The 27,639-nt window shown below is 41.1% G+C and overlaps 1 protein-coding gene across 1 annotated transcript in view; it reads left to right on the top strand.

The window, feature by feature from the left end:
- LOC143926032 (uncharacterized) overlaps positions 1 to 27,639 on the top strand; it is a 116,252-nt gene that overhangs the window by 75,804 nt on the left and 12,809 nt on the right. The window contains exons 19-34 of the mRNA XM_077450221.1: positions 487 to 613; positions 2,031 to 2,286; positions 2,920 to 2,975; positions 3,253 to 3,353; positions 4,250 to 4,404; positions 4,541 to 4,679; positions 5,536 to 5,640; positions 5,821 to 6,000; positions 6,133 to 6,372; positions 7,517 to 7,673; positions 10,862 to 10,990; positions 13,477 to 13,621; positions 15,139 to 15,179; positions 16,370 to 16,627; positions 17,417 to 25,015; positions 27,121 to 27,402. Coding sequence (XP_077306347.1) covers positions 487 to 613; positions 2,031 to 2,286; positions 2,920 to 2,975; positions 3,253 to 3,353; positions 4,250 to 4,404; positions 4,541 to 4,679; positions 5,536 to 5,640; positions 5,821 to 6,000; positions 6,133 to 6,372; positions 7,517 to 7,673; positions 10,862 to 10,990; positions 13,477 to 13,621; positions 15,139 to 15,179; positions 16,370 to 16,627; positions 17,417 to 25,015; positions 27,121 to 27,402 — 9,970 coding nt within the window. The remainder of the gene's footprint in view (positions 1 to 486; positions 614 to 2,030; positions 2,287 to 2,919; positions 2,976 to 3,252; positions 3,354 to 4,249; positions 4,405 to 4,540; positions 4,680 to 5,535; positions 5,641 to 5,820; positions 6,001 to 6,132; positions 6,373 to 7,516; positions 7,674 to 10,861; positions 10,991 to 13,476; positions 13,622 to 15,138; positions 15,180 to 16,369; positions 16,628 to 17,416; positions 25,016 to 27,120; positions 27,403 to 27,639) is intronic.

The raw sequence follows: 27,639 nt of genomic DNA, 5'->3' as shown, positions 1-27,639 counted from the left end.
ACGCATCCTCTCTGTATATGGCACATGAAATAAAGGACTAGATAGACCACGTATAAGCAAACACTCCCTGCCCTGTGGTTCAGAATGCTTTATCTAGTTTCGATTTTGCTTATCCTGGTAAACTTCCTGATGTACTAGAGGTACTTTGATCACCAAAACAAGTCCTGAACTGTCTAGCTTTTAACAGGGCAACATGCTAACCATGTAAAGGTGAGCATAGCAAAAAACAAAATGACAACTGAGACTCAGGGGAAAAAGTAAGGATCGACCACTGGAAGGTATTGTTTAGGCTATGTAAGTAAATGGTATCTTGCAAAAACTAAAACTTGAAAAAATTCACTGAATCGTGAAGAACAGCAGTTTCACAGATTAAATTTGGTGGTGATTATGATAGTAATACACACGTTAGAACATTTGACAAACACTGTTTTAAATGAAGCACATAGATAGCATTTGTTTATGACTTATTATTCATATTTTCCTCAGAACTGCATGTTTGATGCCTGCAGCTGTGAGAAACAAGAAGACTGCATGTGTTCTGCCATCTCATCCTATGTTTATGCTTGCGCTAATGCAGGCGTTTTTCTTCGAGGATGGAGGAAACATATCTGCCGTAAGTTCTACTCTGCTATTAACAAAGACTATACATATCTTTCTAACCATGTCAGACCTCTATACCCCTTACTGACAGGAGCAAATTGAAAGTAAATGAATAGAAGAAATATCCAAATCAAATAAATATTTGATGTGACCACCCTTTGCCTTGAAAACAGCATCAATTCTTCTAGGTACACTTGTACACAGATTTTGTAAAACCTTGGCAGGTAGGTTGTTCCATACATCTCAAAGAACTAACCACAGATCTTCTGAGGATCTTCTGTAGGCTGCCTCAAATCCTTCTGTCTCTTCATGTAATCCCAGGCAGACCTGTTGATGTTGAGATCAGGGCTTTTTGGGGGCCAAACCATCACTTCCATGACTTCTTGTTTTTCTTTACACTGAAGATAGCTCTTAATGACATTGGTTGTATATTTGGGGTCATTGTCCTGCTGCAGAATGCATTTGGGGTCATACACACCTCTCCCCGATGGTATGGCATCATGGATAAGTATCTGCCTGTATTTCTCAGCATTGAGGACACCATTGATCATGACCTAATCTCCAACTCCGTTTGCAGAAATTCAGCCCAAAACTTGTAATAAACCTCCACCATGCTTCATTATTGCCTGCAGAAACTGTTTTCCAGTCCTTCAAAGAACAAACTGCCTCCTGCTACAGCCAAATAATGACGCAGTCAATGACTGTGTTTCAACCTACATATGAAATTGATGATCATTAGCACCCACTTGGTAAAATTGGTTGATCATACACCTGACTGTAATTCTACAAAATCCCTGACTTTGTGCAAAAGTGTGCAAGTGTAGGAATTTATGTTGGTTTGAAGCCAAAGGGTAGTCACACCAAATATTGATTTGATTTAGATATTTCTTCTGTTCGTTCACTTTGTGAATTGATAAAAATAAAAACATTTGCAATCATGTGCATTTTGATTTAATATTACAAAAATGAATTAAATGTGTACAAAATAAATTAAAATAAAAGTAAAAATATTATTAAGCAAGGAAAAAATATTAGCTAAAATAAAAGAAGGAGTTAATTAGGAATGATTAGGGTTAACTAAGGGTCAATATGGGGCACAATAGCAACAGTTTTTATAAAAAAATAAAATAAATGCACCTTTTCACTTGTGAGTTTATTGGAACTCATATTATACACGGGTCAAAGGACACTTAGCCCTTCATTGACCTGCTTGTAAAATTATTACTGTTATAATACATTCATGAATAAAGCCTGCAAACTTCTTGTGGTCTTAGGACTTAACATTGAGCCAGGCCTGGTTGTCAAACATATAAGACACATCATCCACAGCTCTTACATTTCTGTCCGAAAAGGTTTCATTTAAGACTACAAATAATTGTTTTGAAAAATCCTACCTAGACCTGACAAAGTACTTATATGTTTACTTATAGACCAATACATGAACTCATGCCCAAAAGGATATACCTACAGTGACTCAGTCAGCACTTGCCAACCCTCTTGCAAATCACTCAGCGGGCCAGACAAAATGTGTGAGCATACATTTACCCCCATTGACGGATGCATTTGTGCAGAAGGAACATATACAAATGACCAAGGGCATTGTGTCCTGCCAGCTGCCTGTCCATGTTACTATAAAGAAACCATAGTTGCACCTGATGAATTGGTCCATGAAAATGGCATGGAATGGTAAGTTGTTTTTTGTCAAAAGCAGATTACCTATCATTGAAGTCTTTCAGTTAGATGCTTGTTTTCAAGAAAACAAGATACAGGACTTACCTCTATCTATCTCCTCTCATAATGCACTGAAACCAAAACCCTTTGTTCCACTAACACAGGGTTAAGGGGGGTTCCTAATATCATTTCATTCATGGAAAACTGTAATGGGAGACACACTGATGCCGTTCCTAAACATCTTCTGAAAAATGCTAGTTCCCTGGCTGCTATGTGGCACTTATAGCAATATTACTTTCAGGGTGACTTATTCACATCAAGTATATAGAATGTCTACATCAAAAATCACTCTGCAGATGTTCCTGTAACAACAGGTTCCTTTTAGGAGCAATGTGTAGTGGCTTAAAACAAGGCAAATTCATGAAAACTGTATCTAATTTTATTTAATAAAAATCCTTCTATTGGTCATCGTCAGAAAAAGAAATGGCACTGATCTAAAATAGAATTGTGGGGCACACTATCAGAGCTTTAAAGACTGCTAGAACAACTAATTAACACAATTGTGTTCTTTACACTGTTGTAGTAGGTATTTATCAATTTGGATTTTTGCACTTATTAAATGAATAATCATTGCTTCTGTTTTTGTAGCACTTGCAAAAATGGAAAAATGGAGTGCAAAGGAAACAGTTCTGAGGCCCAAAAAGGTAAAAGCACGTCTATATGTTATAATAGAATTATTGTGTGTGTGTGCCATACAAATGTATATGGGTTTCTGGGTTGGATTATGACTTGGGCACTTGCTTGTCTTTTTTATGTATCCATGTCTTTTTTGAGGACTTCCAACATCCCAAATACCAAATTCTATGGTATTTAGCATCTGTCAGTTTAATTGAGAAGGGTTCGAAAATATTCTGCGTAAAACACAATGGAATACATTGGAATATTTAATAAAAATAATATGAATTATATCTTCTTCCACAGTGTGCGAACCTCCTATGGTCTATTTTGATTGTGACAGTGCCCCTGCAGGAGCCAAAGGATCTGAGTGTCAAAAAAGTTGTACCACCTTTGACAATGCATGTGTAAGGAAATATTAGGGAATTGATTGTTGTCAGTCTTCCCATGCCCAGTATGTTGTGTAATATGTTTCCACATATTTGCTAAATTTGCATACATAAGCTATAAACATTGGTGTAGATATTTACTGTTGAGCTTGTATACGCTATGGTATTTCCCCCTTTCTAAGATGATTTATATTAAGTTTACATGAGGTACATGGGGAGAAGGCAGACACAGGCACCTAATTACAAAAAGACATGGGACAGTCATGAAGTGGCATAAATTCAACATTATGATAAGTACAGACAATTTGGCACAGAAGGATCGTAGTGGGATACAATTATTATGGAAAGAGAAAGAGGATAAGTTAACTAATTAAAATACAATGAGACAGATTATAAAGGAAAGTAAGGCAGGCCATAAACAGTGTGAATTTCTTTTCTTCATGGCAGCCCTGCCGGGAGAAAACCGTGATTATTGCTAGCGGCTGTGGTAGCCACTAACGATAATCATAAGTAAATCTGGCAGGCTGGTTGTCATAAACAGGAAAAAATAAGGTAGCATCTACAATGAGAATACCCAGCCTTAATATAAAATTTGTCAAAAAGAAAACTAGTTTTCTGATATGAAAGTTTAAACTGATAGGTAATAAAATCCTACTTGATATCACAGCAAATGCTGTTCTTTATGTGATGTAAACTGGGTTTACACGGATAGAAATTCATCCGGTTGAGTATTCAATCAGAATTTACAGCCATGGCTGATCTGTGTATTCTGCCGGGGGGGGGGGGTCCTCTTCTCTGAATACAATAGCGCAGTAGGGGAGATCCCTGTATCCCCACTTCTGTCAGTGTATACTCTGCTTTAGAATTTCCCTACAAAAATATAACATCTATATTTTGTTTTGTGTTACTTACAGTACAACACAAATTGCGTATCTGGCTGTGTATGCCCTGAAGGAACAGTGCTCAATGATGCAGGAGAAACATGTATCCCTGTAAATGAATGTCCTTGCATACACAATGATGATTTATTCTCAGCAGGGGAAACCATTCAAGTCAAGTGCAACACCTGGTAAGACTTTTGAGGTCATGAACTGAATTGTTTATGATAAGTCTCTTGGTTTTGCTTGTGTTTGAGTCTTATAGGTTTTGAAGACAATATCTATATAATGACCCACTTGTGATTCCTCTCTTGATTTATTGCACAGTACATGTAAAAATAGAATATGGGAGTGTACCAAAAACACCTGTATGGGTACCTGCACAGTGTATGGAGAAGGTCACTATCACACCTTTGACGATAGAAGATACCGTTTCCATGGAAATTGCTGGTACACTTTGGCTCAGGTGAATGTCTTCCTTTTAATACTTTATAAGCATGTTTTATTTTAGAATTTAGGATATTTTAAATAACATACAATAAAATTATATTCTGCAGCTTTGCGTTTTGTTTAATGTGGTTAGGGTGTTGAAAGTCGGCATGGGAAAGGGAAGCAAAGGGTTATATACACAATTGTTCTTTGCAATATGTTAGTAAATTAAAGGGGAACTTACCCTTGTTGTGACATTTTAGTTATAGATGGAATATGGTATTCACTATTCATTATGTATTGAATATGTAAACAGCAAAATATTTCTTCCACAATTCTCAGTTCTTTTCTTGTCCTTTTAGGAGTTTTGGGTGTTCTGGACCACCTTTTCATGTTCTAACTGCTTCTGCTGCTCTTTTCCAGACATGAAATAAGTAAAAAAAAAAAAAAACAGGAGAGTAGGAACCACACATAATGCCCATAGCAGGCGTGCAGATCTAGAATCCCATATTCTACCAATAGTGTCCCTGAGATATACTGTAATCTAGAAAAAAATGAAACATAATTGTTGGGTAAACTGACCCTTTAAAGCCTACGTGTATATAAATGTAATAGAAATTATTCTTTTGCCAAGCATATTTAATATTTGCAAGTTGGAACTCAGATTATAGTGATAGAGATAGTACCAGAAATGCAATCTGAAATGTAATATCATTGCCGATAAACTAAATTGCGAGACTGCTCAGTCAGTGAAGAGTTTATTAAGCATCTATGTCTCTGAATTTTTTTTACTTTGATATCAAAATGAATGAAACAATTATATTGAAAGGCAATGCCAATGACCTTTTAATGGTAAACTCAGAATCTGAATATATTTTTACTTGTATGTGTAGGATTACGGTTCTGATGCTGGTGGTACTTTCCGAGTTGTCACAGAAAATGTACAATGCGGTTCTAAAGGTGCTACCTGCTCCAAATCCATCAGACTCTACCTTGGGGTAAGTATCAAACAGAGCTGACAATCGAATATTCATACTGACACAGTAATATGTAAATTAAATAAAATATGTTTTAGTTAAACATAAGCTTAAATATGAACAGAGTTTTTATACTGAATCATTTTCATATCATGACCAATGTATTATTTTCTCCCTTCCCTCTTTGTTATTTTTTCTCAGAATTATGAGCTAATACTTGGTGAACAGAAGTTTGATGTAATCAAGAGGAACAGTGGAAAATATGTACCCTTTAAAGTTCGGCAAATGGGCATCTACTTGGTGATTGAGGCTTCAAATGGTTTGATGTTGGTATGGGATAAGAAAACCACCATATTTATGAAGCTAGATCCAAAGTTTCAGGTAAATATCTTTACTATATATAAGTGGAAAAAAACACATTTTGGAAAAAATGAAATGCTTTCACTGGTATTACGATTATGGCAAATTTTATGCAAACTGACATGGAAACCATGTTTGTTTTCTCAACAACAGGGCAAAATCTTTGGTCTCTGTGGTAATTATGATGGTAACGCTGCCAATGACTTAATCACCAGAAGTCAAGCCGTAGTTGAAGATGTTAATGAATTTGGTAACAGCTGGAAACTTTCTGAGAAATGCCCAGATGCTAAAAACATTAAGGATACTTGTGCCTCCAATCCTTACCGGAAAGCTTGGTCCCAGAAGCAGTGCAGCATTATCACCAGTGGCACCTTCGCCTCTTGTCATGGTCTGGTGAGGACAATGCACCCATTTCTGTTCTTTTGAGGCATTTTAGTAATGCAGTAATATTAGATTGTGGTGTTCTTTGGTATTTTGTGTTTAAACTTCAAGTGTAAAGATATGTGTTTAGTTATAACAAACATCACCACGCTATGGACAAGACCTGTCTGCTTCCCTCTTCCACTATCCATTCACCAAATCAATAGAGCAGCCACTGATTGGTTACATTTCATATGTTATTTCTCACCATCGATATAGTATATACTTAGAATACAAAAGCACTTCAGTGCTTTCAAATTTTTTTTTGATGGGAATTGGTGATTTTCTACCACCCAACTGCCAGCTGAGTGGTAAGACTCATAAGTTATATGGCCCCTTGGTAATTGTTGTGTGGCCCTTGGACTGCAATAGTTTGTAGTGAGAGTGGGGTATTGATTTTTAAGGGATAATAGTAGTAATTTCCACTAGTCTCATATAACATGCCCCTTTTCTCTCAATCTATTCGGCATTGTGTCTACTTTCTCCAACCAAGGCTGTAGCATGTCCCCAGCCTGAGGCAACATTACTTGTAGTATATCTGAAATTTCTGACAGTCTTTTCTAGCATTACAAATACTTAACATTATATGTGGCCCTTTTGCGATGTCAATGGCCGCAGTTGAGGCTCTGACAATCAGTGCTCACAAACTATTGTAGCTGATTTACTAAAGTATAGGAGACTGTTTATTTTGGAAAGTAAATGCTCACTAAGCTTAGCAAATATGATGAGACTGTGATCATGTCATTTAAAGTTGTTTTTTTTTATTCCTACAAATTGGCTGGGCATTCAAAGTGAACACAGTTTCACTTCATGTACTATCATTCAGTTTGCTAAGGGAACACCCTTTTTTACTTTACTAAATGAACCTCAATGGCACAAAAAATGTGCTCCATACCTAGGACTATAATACCATAATTCCCACAATTATGCAAATATTAGCTTTCATTAGAAATTTTATTTTTTAATCGGTGATGCAGCTCCATCTTTGTAGCTTTTATATGTGCCATTGAATGGTAAATAAAAACCTTGATGAACTGTAAGTTGATAAACTGCCTTCTCCTCTCTTATATCTTAATACATTGCATTGTGTATAATGAATATTTTCTTTGGCAAACAGGTAAATCCTGTTCTATACTATGAGGCTTGTGTCAATGATGCCTGTGCCTGTGACAGTGGAGGAGATTGTGACTGTTTCTGTACTGCTGTAGCAGCCTATGCCCAAGCCTGCAGTGAAGCTGGACAATGCATTCACTGGAGAACACCAAGCGTTTGCCGTAAATATCAACTCTTATTATTTATTAAAGCAGACAATACATTGAAAAAAAAATTATTCAATAAAAGTCTCTAAGGCCATTTTATTTTAACACCATATTCCAACTTATATTCAATGCTTTGCATGTTAAAAAAAGTGCCATCATTGACTTATGCATGAATATGGCTTATTGATGTCTACAAAACACATGTCCAGTGTACCTGAACAAACTAAACCAAGTGCCTGATTGACTGTACTTGACAATACCATCATTTTAAACTTGTACCATTTTACAGTTATATACTAAAGGGTAACTGTTTATAAACCAGTTATTAAAGTATTTCTGTAGCCAAAACATTTTTTATCTTTGGCAGAATTCTGGGAGTTATTAAAACCCCTGGCATTTTTTGTCTGTATCACATTGGGATTTCTTTTCACTTGCTCTCCTGTAGTCACAACTGAAAGTAGAAAATGTCTTTAAAGGGTGGGGGAATCCCCTTTTAACCACTTGCCGACCGCCGCACAACAATATACGTCGACAGAATGGCACGGGCAGGCATATGGGTGTATATATACGTCCCTGCCTTCCCGCGGGTGGGGGGCCCGATCGGGCCCCCCCCAGTGCCTGCGGCGGTCGGTATTCGTTCGGGAGCGATCCAGGATGAGGGGGCGGCCATTCGTTCATGGCCACCCCCTCGCGATCGCTCCCGACGAATGGAAATGCTCCGTGACATCACTTCCTCTCCTGTAATGTAAACACAGGCAGAGGAAGTGATGTAATCTCTCCTCCGTGTCGCTACTTTTCGTTCCGGCACAGAGGAGAGAGGATCGGTGAGTTGCACCAACACGACACTACACAGTAGAACATGCCAGGCACACTCACACCCCCCCTTCACCCCCCGATCACCCCCCCAATTACCCCTGCCCCCCCAGTCACAGTGACACCAATTGCATTTTTTTTTTTGCATTGGTGTCATTTGTGACTGTAATAACTGTTAGGGCAGTTAGGGTTAGCCCCCTTTAGTTCTAATGTACCCCCCTAACCCCCCCAATAAAGGTTTAACCCCGTGATCACCCCCCGTCGCCAGTGTCACTAAGGCTGGGTTCACATTGCAGCAGTTTATGAGAACGGATGTGATTCGCACCGCACTGCAGTGCAAATCACATCCGATCTCTGTGCGATTCGAGTTCAGCCATACAGATAGTATGGCTGAATTTGCGTCGCACCCGCCGCACCCGCCGCAAACTCGCACGGGACCCTTTTTTTGGTCTGCAGCAGAATCGGATCGCATGGGTGTTCACACCATGCGATCCGAGTTTGCACATCGCACTGTGATATGCGAACTGATTTGGGGGTGTCATTAACATTTCACTGACACTCCCAGCAGTTCGCATAGGGCAGTGTGAACTGCCGCCGGGAGGCATGCGATGCGGGAACCCGCCGCAGATTTGTGGCGTTCCCGCATCGCTCCAGTGTGAACCCAGCCTAATAAGCGATCGTTTTTCTGATCGCTGTATTAGTGTCACAGGTGACGCTAGTTAGGCAGGTAGGTATTTAGGTTCGCCGCAGCTTTTTATAGCGCCAGGGACCCCCATATACTACCGCATAAAGCCCCCTGATTGCCCCCTAGTTAACCCTTTCACCAGTGATCACCATATAACTGTTACAGGTGACGCTGGTTGGTTAGTTATTTTTTATAGTTTCAGGGCACCCGCCATTTATTACCTAGTCTCACTAGTGAACCCCTAAATTTAGGGGTGTCTACTTTCCAAAATGGGGTCATTTGGGGGTGGTTTGTGCCATCTTGGCATTTTATGGCCTTCAAAACTGTAACGCCCTTAGAAAGCCTGAAGGCGGTGCTTGGTTTTCGGGGCCCCGTACGCGGCTAGACTCCCAAAAAGTCCCACATATGTGGTATCCCCGTACTCAGGAGAAGCAGCAGAATTTATTTTGGGGTGTCATTTCACATTTGCCCATGGCATGCGTGAGCAATATATCATTTAGTGACAACTTTTTGAAAAAAAAAAAAAGTTTGTAATTTTGTAATTTTCCCGCAACTTGTGGCAAAATATAAAATATTCCATGGACTCAACATGCCTCTCAGCAAATAGCTTGGGGTGTCTACTTTCTAAAATGGGGTCATTTGTGGGGGTTTTGTGCCATCTTGGCATTTTATGGCCTTCAAAACTGTAATAGGTAGTGAGAAGTGAAATCAAAAATTTACGCCCTTAGAAAGCCTGAAGGCGGTGCTTGGTTTTCGGGGCCCCGTACGCGGCTAGGCTCCCAAAAAGTCCCACATATGTGGTATCCCCATACTCAGGAGAAGCAGCAGAATTTATTTTGGGGTGTCATTTCACATATGCCCATAGCATGTGTGAGCAATATATCATTTAGTGACATCTTTGTGTAAAAAAATTGTTTTTTGTCATTATTCAATCGCTTGAGGCAAAAAAATAAAATATTCAATGGGCTCAACATGCCTCTTATCAATTTCCTTAGGGGGTCTACTTTCCAAAATGGGGTCATTTGGGGGGGGTTTGTACTGTCCTGCCATTTTAGCACCTCAAGAAATGAGATAGGCAGTCATAAACTAAAAGCTGCGTAAATTCCAGAAAACGTACCTTAGTTTGTAGATGTGACAACTTTTGCGCAAACCAATAAATATACAGTTATTGACTTTTTTTTTACCAAAGACATGTGGCTGAATACATTTTGGCCTAAATGTATGACTAAAATTGAGTTTATTGGATTTTTCTAATAACAAAAAGTAGAAAATATCATTTTTTTTTTCAAAATTTGCGGTCTTTTTACGTTTATATCGCAAAAAATAAAAATCGCAGAGTCAGTCAAATACCTTTAAAAGAAAGCTCTATTTGTGGGAAAAAAAGGATGCAAATTTTGTTTGGGTACAACATTGCATGACCGCGCAATTACCAGTTAAAGCAGCGTAGGCCAAATTGTAAAAAGACCTCTGGTCATTGACCAGCAAAATGGTCCGGTCTGAAAGTGGTTAAACAGTCGACACTAAAACAGATTTCCACATTGGGAGATTTCTATCACCTTCTGTTTTGGTGACAACTGTACCATTTTGGATTTTTCTATTTTTGTCCTTGCTACAATGGTCGCAACTCACAAGGACAAAGAATCACAGACACAATGAGATGATAAATACATTTTATACATTTTAATCTTATTGTTTCTCTCAACAGCTGTATTTTGTGATTTCTATAATGAGAAAGGACATTGTGAGTGGCATTATAAATCTTGCGGTGCCCCTTGTATGAAGACATGCATGAATCCATCTGGTGTGTGCTTTATGAACGTGCCTGGCTTGGAAGGTAAGTACTGCTGTCTGTCCATTCTTATAGTATTCAGAGAGGACAACATACACATACAATCCACTTTCATACAATCCTTTTCAACACTTTTAATTCATCTGAATACATGTATGAGATATGGCTACAGGAGGATATCAGGCGATTGATTTTATGATGATAATTGCCTTGCACAAACCCTTGCAATCTTGCTTTGTGGTCAACAGTGGAACTAAACCCACTGATTTAATTGTTTCCCAAAACAGTTACATTCTTACATATCTTTGCTGATAGGTTTCCAGTGGGCTTATATCAGTTCTCATCCAAACATTCAAGTCCTTAAATGGCTTGTGTCATTGATGATCACATGTGCAGCACCATGGCAACTTCAGATCAAAATTCAGGCCAATATGGTGCTGTCCTTATCTGGAAAGGATTGGAGGGTTTATTTCCATTTAATACCTGCCTAAAAAACCCAACTTCCACAAGTTTCAGATTTGTATTCACAGTTACAAGATCATGTCTTACTACAAGAAAGACATTTGCATTGTCAAAGTGTAAGCTTTTAAAGGGGGTTGTAGGAAGCTTTTAAGAGACCTTTTCACCAGACAATTCATTTTAACAAAAATCTTCTTGAAAGATTAAATGGACATTTTAAGATATATTCTTGTTTTTTACTGAAAAAAAATTCTCTTTTGTAGACATCCAAAAGACCAGAGACTGCTGGTTGCTGCCATCTTTGATGTGATGTCAGCAGGCCCAGCAGACTCAGAGCTGTCACTCAAATGACCTCCTATAGTATTCTCCTTTGCCCCTCCCTGACAGCTACACAAAAGGCTAGGAGCTGGGCCCGCACAGAGAATATTAAGACAGTCCCAGAAAAGGAGAGAGCTATTATATGCAAGGAAAGAGGGGTTGTACTAGGATATTGACTGTTCCCAGAATACCGTATATACTCGAGTATAGGCCGATCCGAATATAAGCCGAGGCCCCTAATTTACCACAAAAAAACTGGGAAAACTTATTGACTCGTGTATAAGCCGAGGGTGAGACATGCGTCCATCCCTGTGTCCATCCCTGTGTCCATCCCTGTGTCCATCACTGTGTCCATCACTGTGTCCATCCCTGTGTCCATCACTGTGTCCATCCCTGTGTCCCGTCCATCCCTGTGTCCCGTCCATCCCTGTGTCACGTCCATCCCTGTGTCACGTCCATCCCTGTGTCACGTCCATCCCTGTGTCCATCGCAGCCTACCTGTCTCTTTGCCTTCTGCAGCCTCTGTGTGCTGTGCCGAGCCGTGCCGAGCCGAGCCGTGCTGAGCCGTGCCATGCCATGCCATGCCATGCCGAGCCGTGCCATGCCGCACTTCTCCTCCTGGTCTGACAGACGGTGGCCATTCCACTGTTCAAAAGCCGCGCCTCCGTCTGTGATAGGCGGAACACTCAATTTCCCAGCAGTCAGTGTTCCGCCTATCACGGACATCCTCTCATCCTCGTCCATAGTATGAGAATGAGCGGATGTCCGTGATAGGCGGAACACTGACTGCTGGGAAATTGAGTGTTCCGCCTATCACAGTCAGGGAGGCGCGGCTTTTGAATAGTGGAATGGCTGCCGTCTGTCTGCACGACACGCTGATCGTGTAGGCAGACGGCGGTGACTCGAGTATAAGCCGAGGGGGGCACTTTCAGCCTAAAAAAAGAGGCTGAAAATCTCGGCTTATACTCGAGTATATACGGTTGTCACAATTTCTAGCAAGTTCAGTGGCACATTGCACTTCTGCACATCTTCACTTTTATCTGTGATTTTTTTAGCTTAGTGATAGGGTCCCTTTAAATACTTAAAAAATATTTGCTATTCTTGAAAACCCCTTTAAACATTATTAGAAAATACATGACAGAGGCAGTTGTTCCTCTAATAAATAATTAATTGTTATTATAGATTTTATTGCTGGTGTGTTTATCAGTTCTCAGTGTGATCTGTACTTGCGTTAATATTTTAGGACGACATATAAGTACATTTTGGAAACATACACCTTAAAGCGGATATTCACTGCTTCTGTGCACCACAAACCAAAACACTTTTTCATGTATTTTTTATTATTTAAAGCAAGCACTCCCTAGCATTCTTGATAGGGGCCATCTTGAGTAAGAACAAATGATTCATGAAGTATTTACTTCCTGGGATCCATCTTCCCTTAGCCCAGGCATGCATGCAGGAGAGTGTACCGAGAAAACCCCTGCTTTTCTTCTTCCCTCCCGAAGACTCCTGGAATGTATGACATAATTTGCCTAGGCAACAAACGAGAAAGTAATAGAATAAATGTAGAAATAAAAGTAAGCATATATGATATATTTTCCTATCTATTTACAAATGCTAGCAGCATGAAGAGTAAAAATATTCAATGTTGGTTGGGAGAGTGAAGTTTCACTTTAAATTACATTGCTGCCACCTTGTATTCATATAAAATATAACAGGAATGTTGTACTCACAGTCTAATTTCTTGACTACAGGTTGTTACCCTCACTGTCCAGAAGACAGGCCATACTTTGATGAGGAATCTATGCATTGTGTGGCATCATGTAACTGCTTTGATGAATATGGAGAAGAGTATAAACCAGGAGATCCCATGCCAGGTCCCACCAGATGCTCAGTTTGGTAAGACAGTTTTCACAAACAGGCATAACGTGTATGTGGGTAAACACTGATATCGAAATCGAATGCAAAAGACAAAAGAAGCTAATATCTATCTTTATTTGATTTATCTAGGTTTTTGTAAAAAAAAAAAAAAAAAAAAGTGCTATTGATCTTATCATTTATTGCATATTGTTATGACATTTTAAATATATGACCTAATTGTAGCATGCAGTGTAGTGAAAACTGGAAATCCAGCCCAAATGTTTTTTTTTTGTTGATAGAATAGGGACAGGTTGTATCCTCTATCAGCTTGTTATTGCTGTCCTTTATAGAGATCTCACCTCACTTTCTTTCCCTGAGACATAACAGGAAGGAATTCTCGAAAAAATAAGAGCCAAATTAGCCTTCACGGTTGTCACCGGTACAGATGTCCACATTAGAAGATTTCCCTATAACCTCTTGTTCCGGTGACAGATAAAATTCTGGACACTAGGACAAATGAAGGTGACAAATGTTTTAACGCATCTAATCTAAAATTAGAAAAGTATTTTTGGTTGGAACGAAACTTTAATGTTTGCTTTATATGTGGCTATAGAAGGAGTACAAGATGAGCTCCATTGTTCATGGCTCCACACTTCTTCTTAAACATTGCAAAGCATTCCCTTTGACCCTTTAATTTACGAGTATATGCATATATAAAGCCTCTTGGAAGTGGGTCTTCTTCTGTGGGGCTGCATATATGCACATCTGTGTTCGTGGTGAGAGTACACTGCACAGTGCACTCCCAGCACAAAGACTGAGCTCTCAACAAGAGCCTGGGGTCTCATATTAACAACTGGGAACTAGGAGGCCCAGTTCCAGATCAGCGTATCACTGTGATGGTCTCTGATTGGCTATCACAGTGATCAGTCAATGTACAGCTCGCCCCTATGTTTCCTTGCTAGAGGAGAAATATTGTAAACAAGGGTTTGATCTAGATCAGTGTCAGGGTTAGATTCTGGGCATGGTCAGAGTCAAAGGGTGGGATGAAAGGTCAGAGTTAGTGTATTTTATAGGGTTTAAAAAAAGAATTTTGTCATTCAGTATCAGTGTCAGTTAGTGTTGGATCAGTGTGTTTTAGGTAAAAAAAAAAGAAGCAAAATATGCACTATTGTCTCTGGGCCCTACTATGGGTACAAACAACAAATGACATACACATACTGTATGTAATATCACAGAGACTGTCAGGAGTAGGATAATTTATTATGAATTGTTCTTGGTAGTAAATTATGGTAATAGCAAGAAAAATACAGCTACATTTAAAAAATATATATATATTTTACTATTTTGTGCCAGCTTTTTTATTGATAAATTGACAATTTGTCCTGGAAAAGAAGGGTATAATTCACCTGGAAGTTGTACAGGTTTACTAACACATATCAGAGTTGCAGAATTTGTTTTACCCTCTGTCATAAAAAGGGTTAAAAAATAAGCAACTATACAACAGCACAGTATGATTACTAATATGAGCTTATTTCTTGCAATTTTTCTATTTGTAGTAAATGTACCAAGAGTGGCAGAGAATGTACCAAAACAGAAGGTATGATGTATTAATGTACAGTCATATGAAATATGTAGTAGTTTCAAGGTTAGAAGATGAAAAAAAATAATGCATATTGAGAGAGATTACTTTCAGCTTTTCCAAACGGCAAGGTACCGAAAAACAAAATACCTCTCACAAGACTTATTTACTATGACATGGCACCTCAAATCATAAATTGCCCCTCTACTGTTAAGAATTAGCACTGCTCTGAGTTAAAACCTTCTTCTCATCACTACTTTGGTGTGCAGTGGAGTTTTGAAGGAAACTTATACTGAGCATTTATTCAATGTGGGCTGCCATTGGTGTAGTCTCCTTTTGCAAATATGCTGATCCAAACTGACTCAATAGTTGCATGCTGCTTTGAATGTACTGTCAGAAACAGCCAGCCAACTCAAATGAGATCAGATATGACAGCTGCTGTATTTTAATGTTTTCTTTTAGGAGAAAAACTGTCCTGGTTTTAGAATTTTCCAGGATCTTGTAACCTAAGCAAACCTGGGTCTTGATCCTGTTGAAACCAAATGAAGAATGCCAAAGTGTGGCTCTACCTGTGTAATTAGCTGATCTCTTCTGTCATTTTGACAGCCGTTTGCTGCACTTTGCTTATCAGGCATTTACTGAGCTCTTGATACTGGGCCGGCAGCTGTAACACTGACAGCGAAGCTCTGCAGATTACTCAGCTTATTCCTGTGCAGTGCATATGATTGCTGGATGATGCACAGGCAGGCAACGCTTCCAATGCAGCTGTGCCCCCCCCCCCCCCACCTTCATTCCATCTGCTAACATACTTACTGACTTGTTGAACAAACACCTTACATTGTGTTACAGTTTCTGATTTATGTTTAAATTAGTCTACCGTCAGGGTGGAAAAGAGTTAGCATTTTTGCCTTGTTCCTATTTTTCTGTGACCCCACTGGGGAGGTTTCTCCTCACTTCCTGTCCCTGTGATGCCTGTATAAGAAATAATGGGATGTAGTCATCCCTGAGACAGAAAGGCATGACTAGTAGTAAAAAGTCAGAAAAACTGCATCTTCATCATTCTGCTGAAAATGTTTTTCTTTGTTCCTATTGGAGAGATTTCCCCTCATTTCCTGTTCTGACAGGAAGTGAATGGAAATCCCCCCAGCTCAGACACTGATAGCAGTAAAATCATGAAACTATAACTGCCTGTGCTTTTTTTCCTGCAGTATGCTGTGAATATGAAGAAAGCGAATTTGCTGAAGGGGACACTGTCTATTACACAGCTGATGGAATGGGTGGTTGCATGAATGCAATCTGCTCAGAAAATTCCACATTAGTCCGTAGCACTGGCCCATGCCCAACAGTAGCACATCCAGAAACAACATTCAACTTCAATCCAAGCTCACCAGAGTATGTAACCCCTGGATCGACAATAACTGAAGCACCTAGTGGTGAAAAAAGTGAAATAACAACAGCTACACCAGGTAGGTTGTCTTCCATTCCATTCCTGTGTTCACATGTCTTCATGTCTTTCAACAAAATCTTTGAAACACATTTATGAATAGGATGCAAGGAAACAAAAGGTTGAGTAAAAAGCAAGGGCAAACTTTCAAAAGAAAGCAGGTTTGTATACGTATAAAAAATAAAAAGTATAAAAATATTCATACTGTGCTGAATAGTTGGGGGAGATGGTGCTAAAGAATGCCATGAACAATGGGCTTTTTAAATAATAGTTAAACAATAAGCAAATACGTTAAACATTAGCAAAGGAGAACACCAACCTTTTGGCTGCATAAAGATGACATGAAAGCTAGATGCATTTTTTTGTAATCAGCTGGCTAAACAAAATTAAATGCATTTTTTTGTCGTAACTATAACAAATAAATATGTGCATAACCACTCTTTAAGCAACCCACATATTAAAGCTGCCTATAAAATTTTGGAGGGCAGTCTGATATGCAGTGACTACCTGACTGCCCTTAAGCACAAGAATTGGTTGGTAGGTTTACATAACCTCTTTGCGCTCTGGCAAAACGTGAATCTAGTGAGATCAGAAAAGACGTACAGTAAGTGGCACTAAGAAATGCTGACATCGATGCATATTTCACGGGGGCACAAAAGTTATCAGGGTGGGTTTTTATCCTGCCCTGTATTTACATTTACTTCAATTACATTGAGACACATGTATTAAATGTGTGTGTTACATTTGATATATAATAAAAATATTAGTATATTATAATGATCTCATGAGTTAAATGTTTATGTTTTTTCAGTTTCACCTACACTGTGTGTTGAAGCTTATGAGTGCACCTGGACACAGTGGTATGACTTGAGCAAACCTGAAAATGGAGCTGGAGATATGGAAAGATTTGAAGATATTAAAGCTCAGGGTCACCAAATATGTGAAAACCCTAGGAATGTGGAATGCAGGCCAACAGACCATCCTGATAAAAAAATAGAAGATTTTGGACAAAACGTCATTTGCAACAGAAAGACTGGCCTACTTTGTTTAAACAGTGAAAATCCACCCATATGTCACAATTATGAAATGAGAATTGAATGTTGTAACTACCGAATATGTTCTTCTTCTTCTTCGAGTATTGAGCTTATAACCTTGACCCCCACCGTTGGCGTATCTGAAGTTACAACAGCTAAAGTCCCAACATCTTTACCTGTTGTGTCCATTCCTAACACAACTATCAGCACAAGTGCTACAAGTTCTGCAAGTGGTCCTCCTGGTACAGTTACAACAACCTCTGGAGTAACAACAGCCTGTACAATTAAGATGGAATGCCGTTGGACTAAATGGTATGATAATAGTCAGCCCAGTCTAAAGAGTGATGGGGGAGAAAATGAAAGTATTGATGAAATAAAATCAAAGGGAAATGAGGTATGCACAGTCAAAGAAACTGAACAAGATATTGAATGTGAAGCTATAATGTCTAATGGTCAGGCTATCTCAAATAATCAACAAAAGTTTACTTGCAACCAAAGAAGAGGCTTGCACTGTGAAAATCGAGACCAAACTGGGAAGGACAAATGCCACAACTATAGGGTGAGGGTTTTGTGCTGTGCTGAGTACTGTGAACCAATTAAAACACCTGTCTCCATACCTGCTACTACTGCACCATCGCTTACTGGTGGTGTTCCCCCACATCAAGGAACAGTTCCTCCAGGGTCACCATTAGAACCTGGAACTTCACAATCACCACCACCACAATTAACCACGGGTTATCAATCAAAACCCTCTGAAGAAACACCTACATCCACAGCAACTTGTACACTTAAGATGGAATGTCGTTGGACAGATTGGTTTGATAAAAATGAACCTAGTTCAAAAAGTGATGGAGGTGACACTGAAAGTGTTGAAAACCTAAAATCAAAGGGAATTGCTATTTGTACAGACAGTGAGGTTGAAAACAGCATAGAATGTGAAGCTGTAGACAGTAAAGGTACAACCATTGCTGGTAACAAACAGAAATTTAGTTGTGACTTGAAAGATGGACTTCGCTGTGAAAACAAAGATCAAGAAGAGGACGAATGCTTTAATTATAGAATAAGAATTTTATGCTGTGCAGTGTTTTGTGAGAAGGTACAAACACCAACAATAACAACATCTGGAATATCTGTACCCACAGTCACTACAGGTAAATCAACCACTGCTTCAGCTGTTCCACCTCCAGAAACATCATCTTCTGAAATTACGCCTTCAGTTTCCCCAACAACAGCTTGTGAAATTCAAATGCAATGCCGTTTGACTCCATGGTATGATCTCAACAGACCAACAAGGCAAAGCAATGGAGGGGACACTGAAAGCCTAGAAGATATAAAAGCAAAAGGATACGAGGTGTGCAGGAATCCAGAAATTGAGCACAAACTAGAATGTGAAGGCATTGATAATAATGGAGTAACAATTGCTAATAACCAGCAAATTATGACTTGTGTCCTTGGAATGGGACTAACATGCAGAAATAGTGATCAGAAAAGTAAAGAAAAGTGCCATAATTACAGAATAAGGGTTGAATGTTGTTCAAAATACTGCAAACCAGTAACATCTGCTCCTGGAGTTATTGGGCATACAACAGTGCCTCTTTTACCAAGTATAACACCCAGTCCGCCAACAGCTGCAATCACTGAACCTGGCCATCATATATCTGAAGATTGTAAGAAGATTAAAGCAACAGAATGCCGTTGGACTCCTTGGTTTAATGCACACACACCATCTGAAAATGTACATGGGGGTGAAATAGAGAACTCAGACAATTTGAAATCTAAAGAAATTGAAGTATGTAAAAAGGGGGAGGTTGAAAATAATATTGAATGTAATGCTGATCAAGACACTGCCACAAAATTCACATGCAATGTAAAGACGGGACTGATTTGTAAGAACAAAGATCAACCAGGAGAGAAATGCCCTGACTTTAGTATAAGAATTGAGTGCTGTACTGAAAAGTTTGTTAAATCCTGTGGCGAGTCCAGTACTCCATTACCTACTACAGGAATTAGTGGCACAACTATAGCTTCTACATCAGCACCGGCATGTATAAAAAAAAAGGAATGCCGCCTAAGCCCATGGTTTGATATTCATTCTCCCACTGGAAAAGGAAGTGGTGGAGATATTGAAAGCTCTAAAAATATAAAATCTAAAGGGATTGAGGTATGTAAAAGAGAAGAATTTGAAAACAAAATTGAATGTGAGGCTGTTGATAAAACTGGCAAGGTTGTTTTGGATAATACACAGAAATTTACCTGTGATTTGGTAAAAGGATTAACATGTTTTAATAAAGACCAACCAACAAAACATAAGTGTTACAATTACAGAGTAAGGTATGAATGTTGTTCAGAAATCTGTGAACAAGGTAAAACACCAACTTCATCTAGTGTGGATACTTCAACAGTTTCAACAACTACTGGAGGAGAACCCACAAAAAAACCACAGACTTCCACCGTTACAATAACCTCAGCATTTCAAGAAGATTGCAGTAAACTCAGAAAAGAGGAATGTCACTGGACAAAAACATTTAATGAAAATAAACCTTCCTCAGACATTGATGGAGGAGAAAATGAGAACTCTTTTAATCTAAAAGAAAACGGAATAGAAGTTTGTAAGAAGGAAGAAGTTGAGAATGATATTAAGTGTATAGCTGCAAATCATCCAGAATTGAGCTTTAATGACATTGACCAGGTAGCAATATGCAATGTCAAAGATGGATTAGTGTGTCAGAACAAAGATCAAAAAGATAAACCGTGCTATGATTATGCAATAAGAATGGAGTGCTGTTCTAAGAAATTTGTTGAATCCTGCGGTAAAACATCCTCAACTACAACAACACCCTGGTCAGGTGAAATAACGCAAGCTCCAGTAACAAAATCTGTAACAGAGCCTGGTGTTCCAGTGCCTCCAGGTGAGCCCGGTAAACCAGGCGAAACCTCTACACCTGGCTATCCAGTGCCTTCAGGTGAACCCGGTAAACCAGGGGAAACCTCTACACCTGGCTATCCAGTGCCTCCAGGTGAACCCGGTAAACCAGGTGAAACCTCTACACCTGGCTATAAAGTGCCTCCAGGTGAACCCGGTAAACCAGGTGAAACCTCAACACCTAGCTATCCAGTGCCCCCAGGTGAACCCGGTAAACCAAGTGAAACCTCTACACCTGGCTACCCAGTGCCTCCAAGTGAACCCGGTAAACCAGAAGAAACTTCTACACCTGGCTATCCAGTGCCTTCAGGAGAACCTGGTAAACCAGGTGAAACCTCTACACCTGGCTATCCAGTGCCTCCAGGTGAACCCGGTAAACCAGGCGAAACCTCTACACCTGGCTATCTAGTGCCCCCAGGTGAACCTGGTAAACCAGGTGAAACCTCTACACCTGGCTACCCAGTGCCTCCAGGTGAACCCGGTAAACCAGGTGAAACCTCTACACCTGGCTATAAAGTGCCCCCAGGTGAACCCGGTAAGCCAGGTGAAACTTCCACACCTGGCTATCCAGTGCCCCCAGGTGAACCCGGTAAACCAGGTGAAACCTCTACACCTGGCTACCCAGTGCCTCCAAGTGAACCCGGTACACCAGGAGAAACTTCTACACCTGGCTATCCAGTGCCTCCAGGTGAACCCGGTAAACCAGGCGAAACCTCTACACCTGGCTATCCAGTGCCTCCAGAAGAACCTGGTAAACCAGGTGAAACCTCAACACCTGGCTATCCAGTGCCCCCAGGTGAACCCAGTAAACCAGGTGAAACCTCTACACCTGGCTATCCAGTACCTCCAGAAGAACCTGGTAAACCAGGTGAAACCTCAACACCCGGCTACCAAGTTCCCCCAGGTGAACCAGGTAAACCAGGCGAAACCTCTACACCTCGCTACCCAGTGCCTCCAGGTGAACCCGGTAAACCAGACGAAACATCTACACCTGGCTATCCAGTACCTCCAGGTGAACCCGGTAAACCAGACGAAACATCTACACCTGGCTATCCAGTGTCCCCAGGTGAACCCGGTAAACCAGGTGAAACCTCTACACCTGGCTATCCAGTACCTCCAAGTGAACCTGGTAAGCCAGGAGAAAGTTCTACACCTGGCTATGAAGTGCCTCCAGGTGAACCCGGTAAACCAGGTGAAACCTCTACACCTGGCTACCCAGTGCCTCCAAGTGAACCCGGTACACCAGGAGAAACTTCTACACCTGGCTATCCAGTGCCTCCAGGTGAACCCGGTAAACCAGGCGAAACCTCTACACCTGGCTATCCAGTGCCTCCAGAAGAACCTGGTAAACCAGGTGAAACCTCAACACCTGGCTATCCAGTGCCCCCAGGTGAACCCAGTAAACCAGGTGAAACCTCTACACCTGGCTATCCAGTACCTCCAGAAGAACCTGGTAAACCAGGTGAAACCTCAACACCTGGCTACCAAGTTCCCCCAGGTGAACCAGGTAAACCAGGTGAAACCTCTACACCTCGCTACCCAGTGCCTCCAGGTGAACCCGGTAAACCAGGGGAAACCTCTACATCTGGCTATCCAGTACCTCCAGGTGAACCCAGTAAACCAGACGAAACATCTACACCTGGCTATCCAGTGCCCCCAGGTGAACCCGGTAAACCAGGTGAAACCTCTACACCTGGCTATCCAGTACCTCCAAGTGAACCTGGTAAGCCAGGAGAAAGTTCTACACCTGGCTATGAAGTGCCTCCAGGTGAACCCGGTAAACCAGGCGAAACCTCTACACCTGGCTATCCAGTGCCCCCAGAAGAACCTGGTAAACCAGGAGAAACCTCAACACCTGGCTATCCAGTGCCCCCAGGTGAACCCAGTAAACCAGGTGAAACCTCTACACCTGGCTATCCAGTACCTCCAGAAGAACCTGGTAAACCAGGTGAAACCTCAACACCCGGCTACCAAGTTCCCCCAGGTGAACCAGGTAAACCAGGCGAAACCTCTACACCTCGCTACCCAGTGCCTCCAGGTGAACCCGGTAAACCAGGGGAAACCTCTACACCTGGCTATCCAGTACCTCCAGGTGAACCCGGTAAACCAGACGAAACATCTACACCTGGCTTTCCAGTGCCCCCAGGTGAACCCGGTAAACCAGGTGAAACCTCTACACCTGGCTACCCAGTGCCTCCAAGTGAACCCGGTACACCAGGAGAAACTTCTACACCTGGCTATCCAGTGCCTCCAGGTGAACCCGGTAAACCAGGCGAAACCTCTACACCTGGCTATCCAGTGCCTCCAGAAGAACCTGGTAAACCAGGTGAAACCTCAACACCTGGCTATCCAGTGCCCCCAGGTGAACCCAGTAAACCAGGTGAAACCTCTACACCTGGCTATCCAGTACCTCCAGAAGAACCTGGTAAACCAGGTGAAACTTCAACACCCGGCTACCAAGTTCCCCCAGGTGAACCAGGTAAACCAGGCGAAACCTCTACACCTCGCTACCCAGTGCCTCCAGGTGAACCTGGTAAACCAGGTGAAACCTCAACACCTGGCTTTCCAGTGCCCTCAGGTGAACCCAGTAAACCAGGTGAAACCTCTACACCTGGCTATCCAGTACCTCCAGAAGAACCTGGTAAACCAGGTGAAACTTCAACACCCGGCTACCAAGTTCCCCCAGGTGAACCAGGTAAACCAGGCGAAACCTCTACACCTCGCTACCCAGTACCTCCAGGTGAACCCGGTAAACCAGACGAAACCTCTACACCTGGCTATCCAGTACCTCCAGGTGAACCCGGTAAACCAGATGAAACATCTACACCTGGCTATCCAGTGCCCCCAGGTGAACCCGGTAAACCAGGTGAAACCTCTACACCTGGCTATCCAGTACCTCCAAGTGAACCTGGTAAGCCAGGAGAAAGTTCTACACCTGGCTATGAAGTGCCTCCAGGTGAACCCGGTAAACCAGGCGAAACCTCTACACCAGGCTATCCAGTTCCTCCAGGTGAACCTGGTAAACCAGGCGAAAGCTCTACACCTGGCTATCCAGTACCTCCAGGTGAACCTGGTATACCAGGCGAAACCTCCACACCTGGCTATCCAGTACCTCCAGGAGAACCTGGTAAACCAGGTGAAACCTCTACACCTGGCTATCCAGTGCCTCCAGGTGAACCCGGTAAACCAGGTGAAACCTCTACACCCGGCTATAAAGTGCCTCCAGGTGAACCCGGTAAACCAGGCGAAACCTCTACACCTGGCTATCCAGTGCCTCCAGGTGAACCCGGTAAACCAGCTGAAACCTCTACACCTGGCTATAAAGTGCCTCCAGGTGAACCTGGGAAACCAGGCGAAACCTCTACACCTGGTTATCCAGTGCCCCCAGGTGAACCCGGTAAACCAGGCGAAACCTCTACGCCTGGCTATCCAGTACCTCCAGGTGAACCTGGTAAACCAGGCGACACCTCAACACCAGGCTATCCAGTGCCTCCAGAAGAACCCAGTAAACCAGGTGAAACCTCTACACCTGGCTATGAAGTGCCTCCAGGTGAACCCGGTAAACCAGTCGAAACCTCTACACCTGGCTATCCAGTGCCTCCAGAAGAACCTGGTAAACCAGGTGAAACCTCTACACCTGGCTATCCAGTACCTCCAGAAGAGCCTGGTAAACCCGGTGAAACCTCAACACCCGGCTACCAAGTTCCCCCAGGTGAACCAGGTAAACCAGGCAAACCAGGCGAAACCTCTACACCTCGCTACCCAGTGCCTCCAGGTGAACCCGGTAAACCAGGGGAAACCTCTACACCTAGCACACCATTACCTTCTACTACATCTTCCAGCTGCAAAATTCTAAGGCAAGCTGAATGTCGCTGGACTGAGTGGATAAATACAGAAAAACCAACCTCTGGTGTTAATGGTGGAGAAAAAGAGGGTAGCAAGATACTGAAAGCCCTAGGGGTTGATGTTTGTACTAAAAAGGAAATAGAAAATAAAATTGAGTGCAAAGCTGTGTCATATCGAGATTTGAGTTATGAAGATACTTCCCAGATAATAACATGTACTGTGCAGGATGGATTACACTGTAAGAATAAGGATCAAATTGGCAAAGACAAACAATGTGTAGACCATGCAGCACGATACGAATGTTGCTCTATAACATTTATTGAATCTTGTGGTCAGCTATCCACTCCTCCTTCAGGAACCTTGCCAACAGGGGGTACTCCTGGTATCATATCAACTGAACCCTCTCCTGGAGAAACATCAACTGTTGTTTCTTCCACTGAAACACCTACTATTTCACCTGCAGTTAGCACTGAGGCCTCAACTTCTGGAACATTATCAACAACTAGTGCACCAGCAGTAATAACTCCCTCGTCTCCTGGATCTCCATCAACTTCTGGCAGCGCAGTGGTCTGTTTCTGCAAGATAAGAACTGAATTTTACAATCCAGGTAAGAGTTACCTTGTCTTTACCAGTAAAACTATGCACAAGTTTATTTCCTTTAGTGAAAATCTTGAATTGGATGACCTGCAATGATCAAAATAACAAATGTTACTTGGTAGCTGTTTGTATCTTGGAATGTTTACCTTAATTTAAATTGAAAAGAAATCAAAATTCTGCAAATGCTAGTTGCCTTGCTTTAATGCTAACCCGATCCCAATAATTTAAGTCATGGACTCAGAACAAGTATATAGTTAAGGACATTCCTGATCTGCATACTTTTTCATGTTTTTTCTAATTAGAAAGTAGAGAAGATAGTGGGTTAGCAAAGCAGCCAACATTCTCATAAAGAGATCGGCAATGTCATCTTCCATGTTTCTCTTTCCTTTAAAGTGGTTGCATTCTATGCTTTAAGGTAAAAAAAACTTTTGTCTGTATCTCCCCCCAGCCCCTCCTTATACTTGAGACTGATCTTGATCCAGGGTTATGCCCGAGAGTAGCGACTCTTTTTCTTCTCTCTTTCCTCACTGGCCATTAATGCTGCAGTGGGAGGCTTCCATTGGCTCCTGCTGCTGTCAATCACCGCCTGTGAAGAAAGAAAGGGGGTAGGGTTGAGTTATGCTGTTTGTGTTTATGGACAAACAGAGCATAGCTCTGGATCAAGCCTGTACAAGTGCCCCCATAACTAGTGACTTGCTATGGTGGCACTTGGCAGGGGGAAGGAGTCAAAAACACCAGCGGAGGACCCCAGAAGGGAAGAATTGGGGCTGCTCTGTGCAAAAGAATTGCACAAAACAGGTAAGTATAACATACAATACAATACCTTTAAGGTTTGCCTTAACCACTTGCCATCCAGGCCAATTTTTATATTTTTCATATCACATATTAAAAATCAGCATTTGTTTTTCTATTAAACTCCCCAAATATTATGAATTTCTGAAAACAAAGCCATTTGTGGAATTTAGTCAATTTTAAGCAGAGACCAGAACCATTTCATCTATGTGAATAGCAGAATATCTGCACTAACCCAAATATATATATATAATGACAAACTGGTGCAGCAACTAAAAAATAGCCTGAATATTTAGCTAATAAATATGTGTAACAGAAAAAGTGCGCAACTAAACAACATACCTCCCTAAATAAAAAGGGTATTGGAACAACTGTGATAAAAAAAACATGTGATTAAGGCAAAGTAATAACGTTGAAGGACATTCAAAGGATCACTCTGTTGTTCTTTTCATGAAAAACAGTCAATCAGCGCTGCTTACCAGAGTTGTTGGATCTCAAGTTATAGAGATCAAAAAGGGTAACACAGGGTGATCACTCAACCAAGGGATGCGCCTCCATGAGCTCATCCAATAAAGGGATACTCTCTCCTACAGCGGGCTATCCAATGATATGATATTCCTCACAGCCATGGCAGTAATCCTCTTCAGGTTACATAGTTACATAGTTAGGTTGAAAAAAGACACAAGTTCATCCAGTTCAACCACAAATATATGGTATATGATATGATATATCCCACTGTTGGAGGTTATCTCCAACAGTGGTATATATCATAAAGTAAAAAGAAGAGGCTCCTCTGCTGGCTCTTCCAGCAATGTCTCCTCTCTCCAGAGAGAGGAGACATTGCTGAAGAGCCTACAGGGGAGCCATCTATCACGAATGTGTGGTTGAGGTAATCAGGTCAGTTTTTTTTTCAAACTACTGATTAAATGAAAACAAAAAACTGACACATGTATGGCCAGCTTTAGAGTGTCAACATTACTCCTCCATAGATAAGAGCATTCACATACTAGGACAGGGAATGTGCTACTAACAGGACCATAAGATGGAAATAAAGGGATTTTTTTTTTTGAAAAAATAAAACTGTTGCAGGCACCACATCTAAGAACTTATGAGCTGTAATTCAATAACTTTTTGTTTGTCGGTTTACATACACGGTAAGTAAACTTTACAATTATAAAAACTGTTATTTACTGACATGAAACTACAGTTTCTCTTCAAGGGTACTTGTCCTGTGTAGAAACGTGCATCCTTTTTATCTGTAGATAAAATGAAAAAATGTGAGAGTATGACTTGCCTTATGAGTCCTTTCTTTCTATTATCTAGGTGAAATCATCTACACTAAATTAGACAAGGCTGGCTGTAAATTCCATGCAGTTTGCGGCTTATCATGTCAAATGGAATGGTATGTAGGTGACTGTGGACCAACAACAGAACCTGACTCAGGAGAACCTTCTCCCACCAAAGGACTTGATACCCTCATACTGGATGCCCACTATACTAAACCCCCATTTACCAGACGGCCACGCAAAACGCCACCGCCCCCAGCAGAAGGTGAAGGTCAAATAACAACAACAACAGATGAACCAAGTATTTCTTGGGAAATTGGTAAGTATGATCCATGCTTCCATTTCATGCAATCTCCTCATAATCTCTTAATATTATGTTATAGGTGGTGGTAAACTTAAAGTGTTACTAAACCCAGGACCCTGCATTCACTATATCTGGTACACAGAACATGGAAAAGCAAATATTTTAGTAAATATAAACTGCTAATTACCTTTTCTCATCAGCAGTATATATAGCAGTCTTGTGACTTCTATCAGTGGTTAAAGCTTGTAGGGG

The sequence above is a fragment of the Lithobates pipiens genome, unplaced genomic scaffold (genome assembly GCF_037356315.1).
Source record: "Lithobates pipiens isolate NorthernLeopardFrog02 unplaced genomic scaffold, aLitPip1_a1.2 Scaffold_10, whole genome shotgun sequence".
Lineage (NCBI taxonomy): Eukaryota > Metazoa > Chordata > Amphibia > Anura > Ranidae > Lithobates > Lithobates pipiens.
Note: the sequence above shows the minus strand (reverse complement) of the source record. Positions and strands in the feature narration are given on the sequence as shown.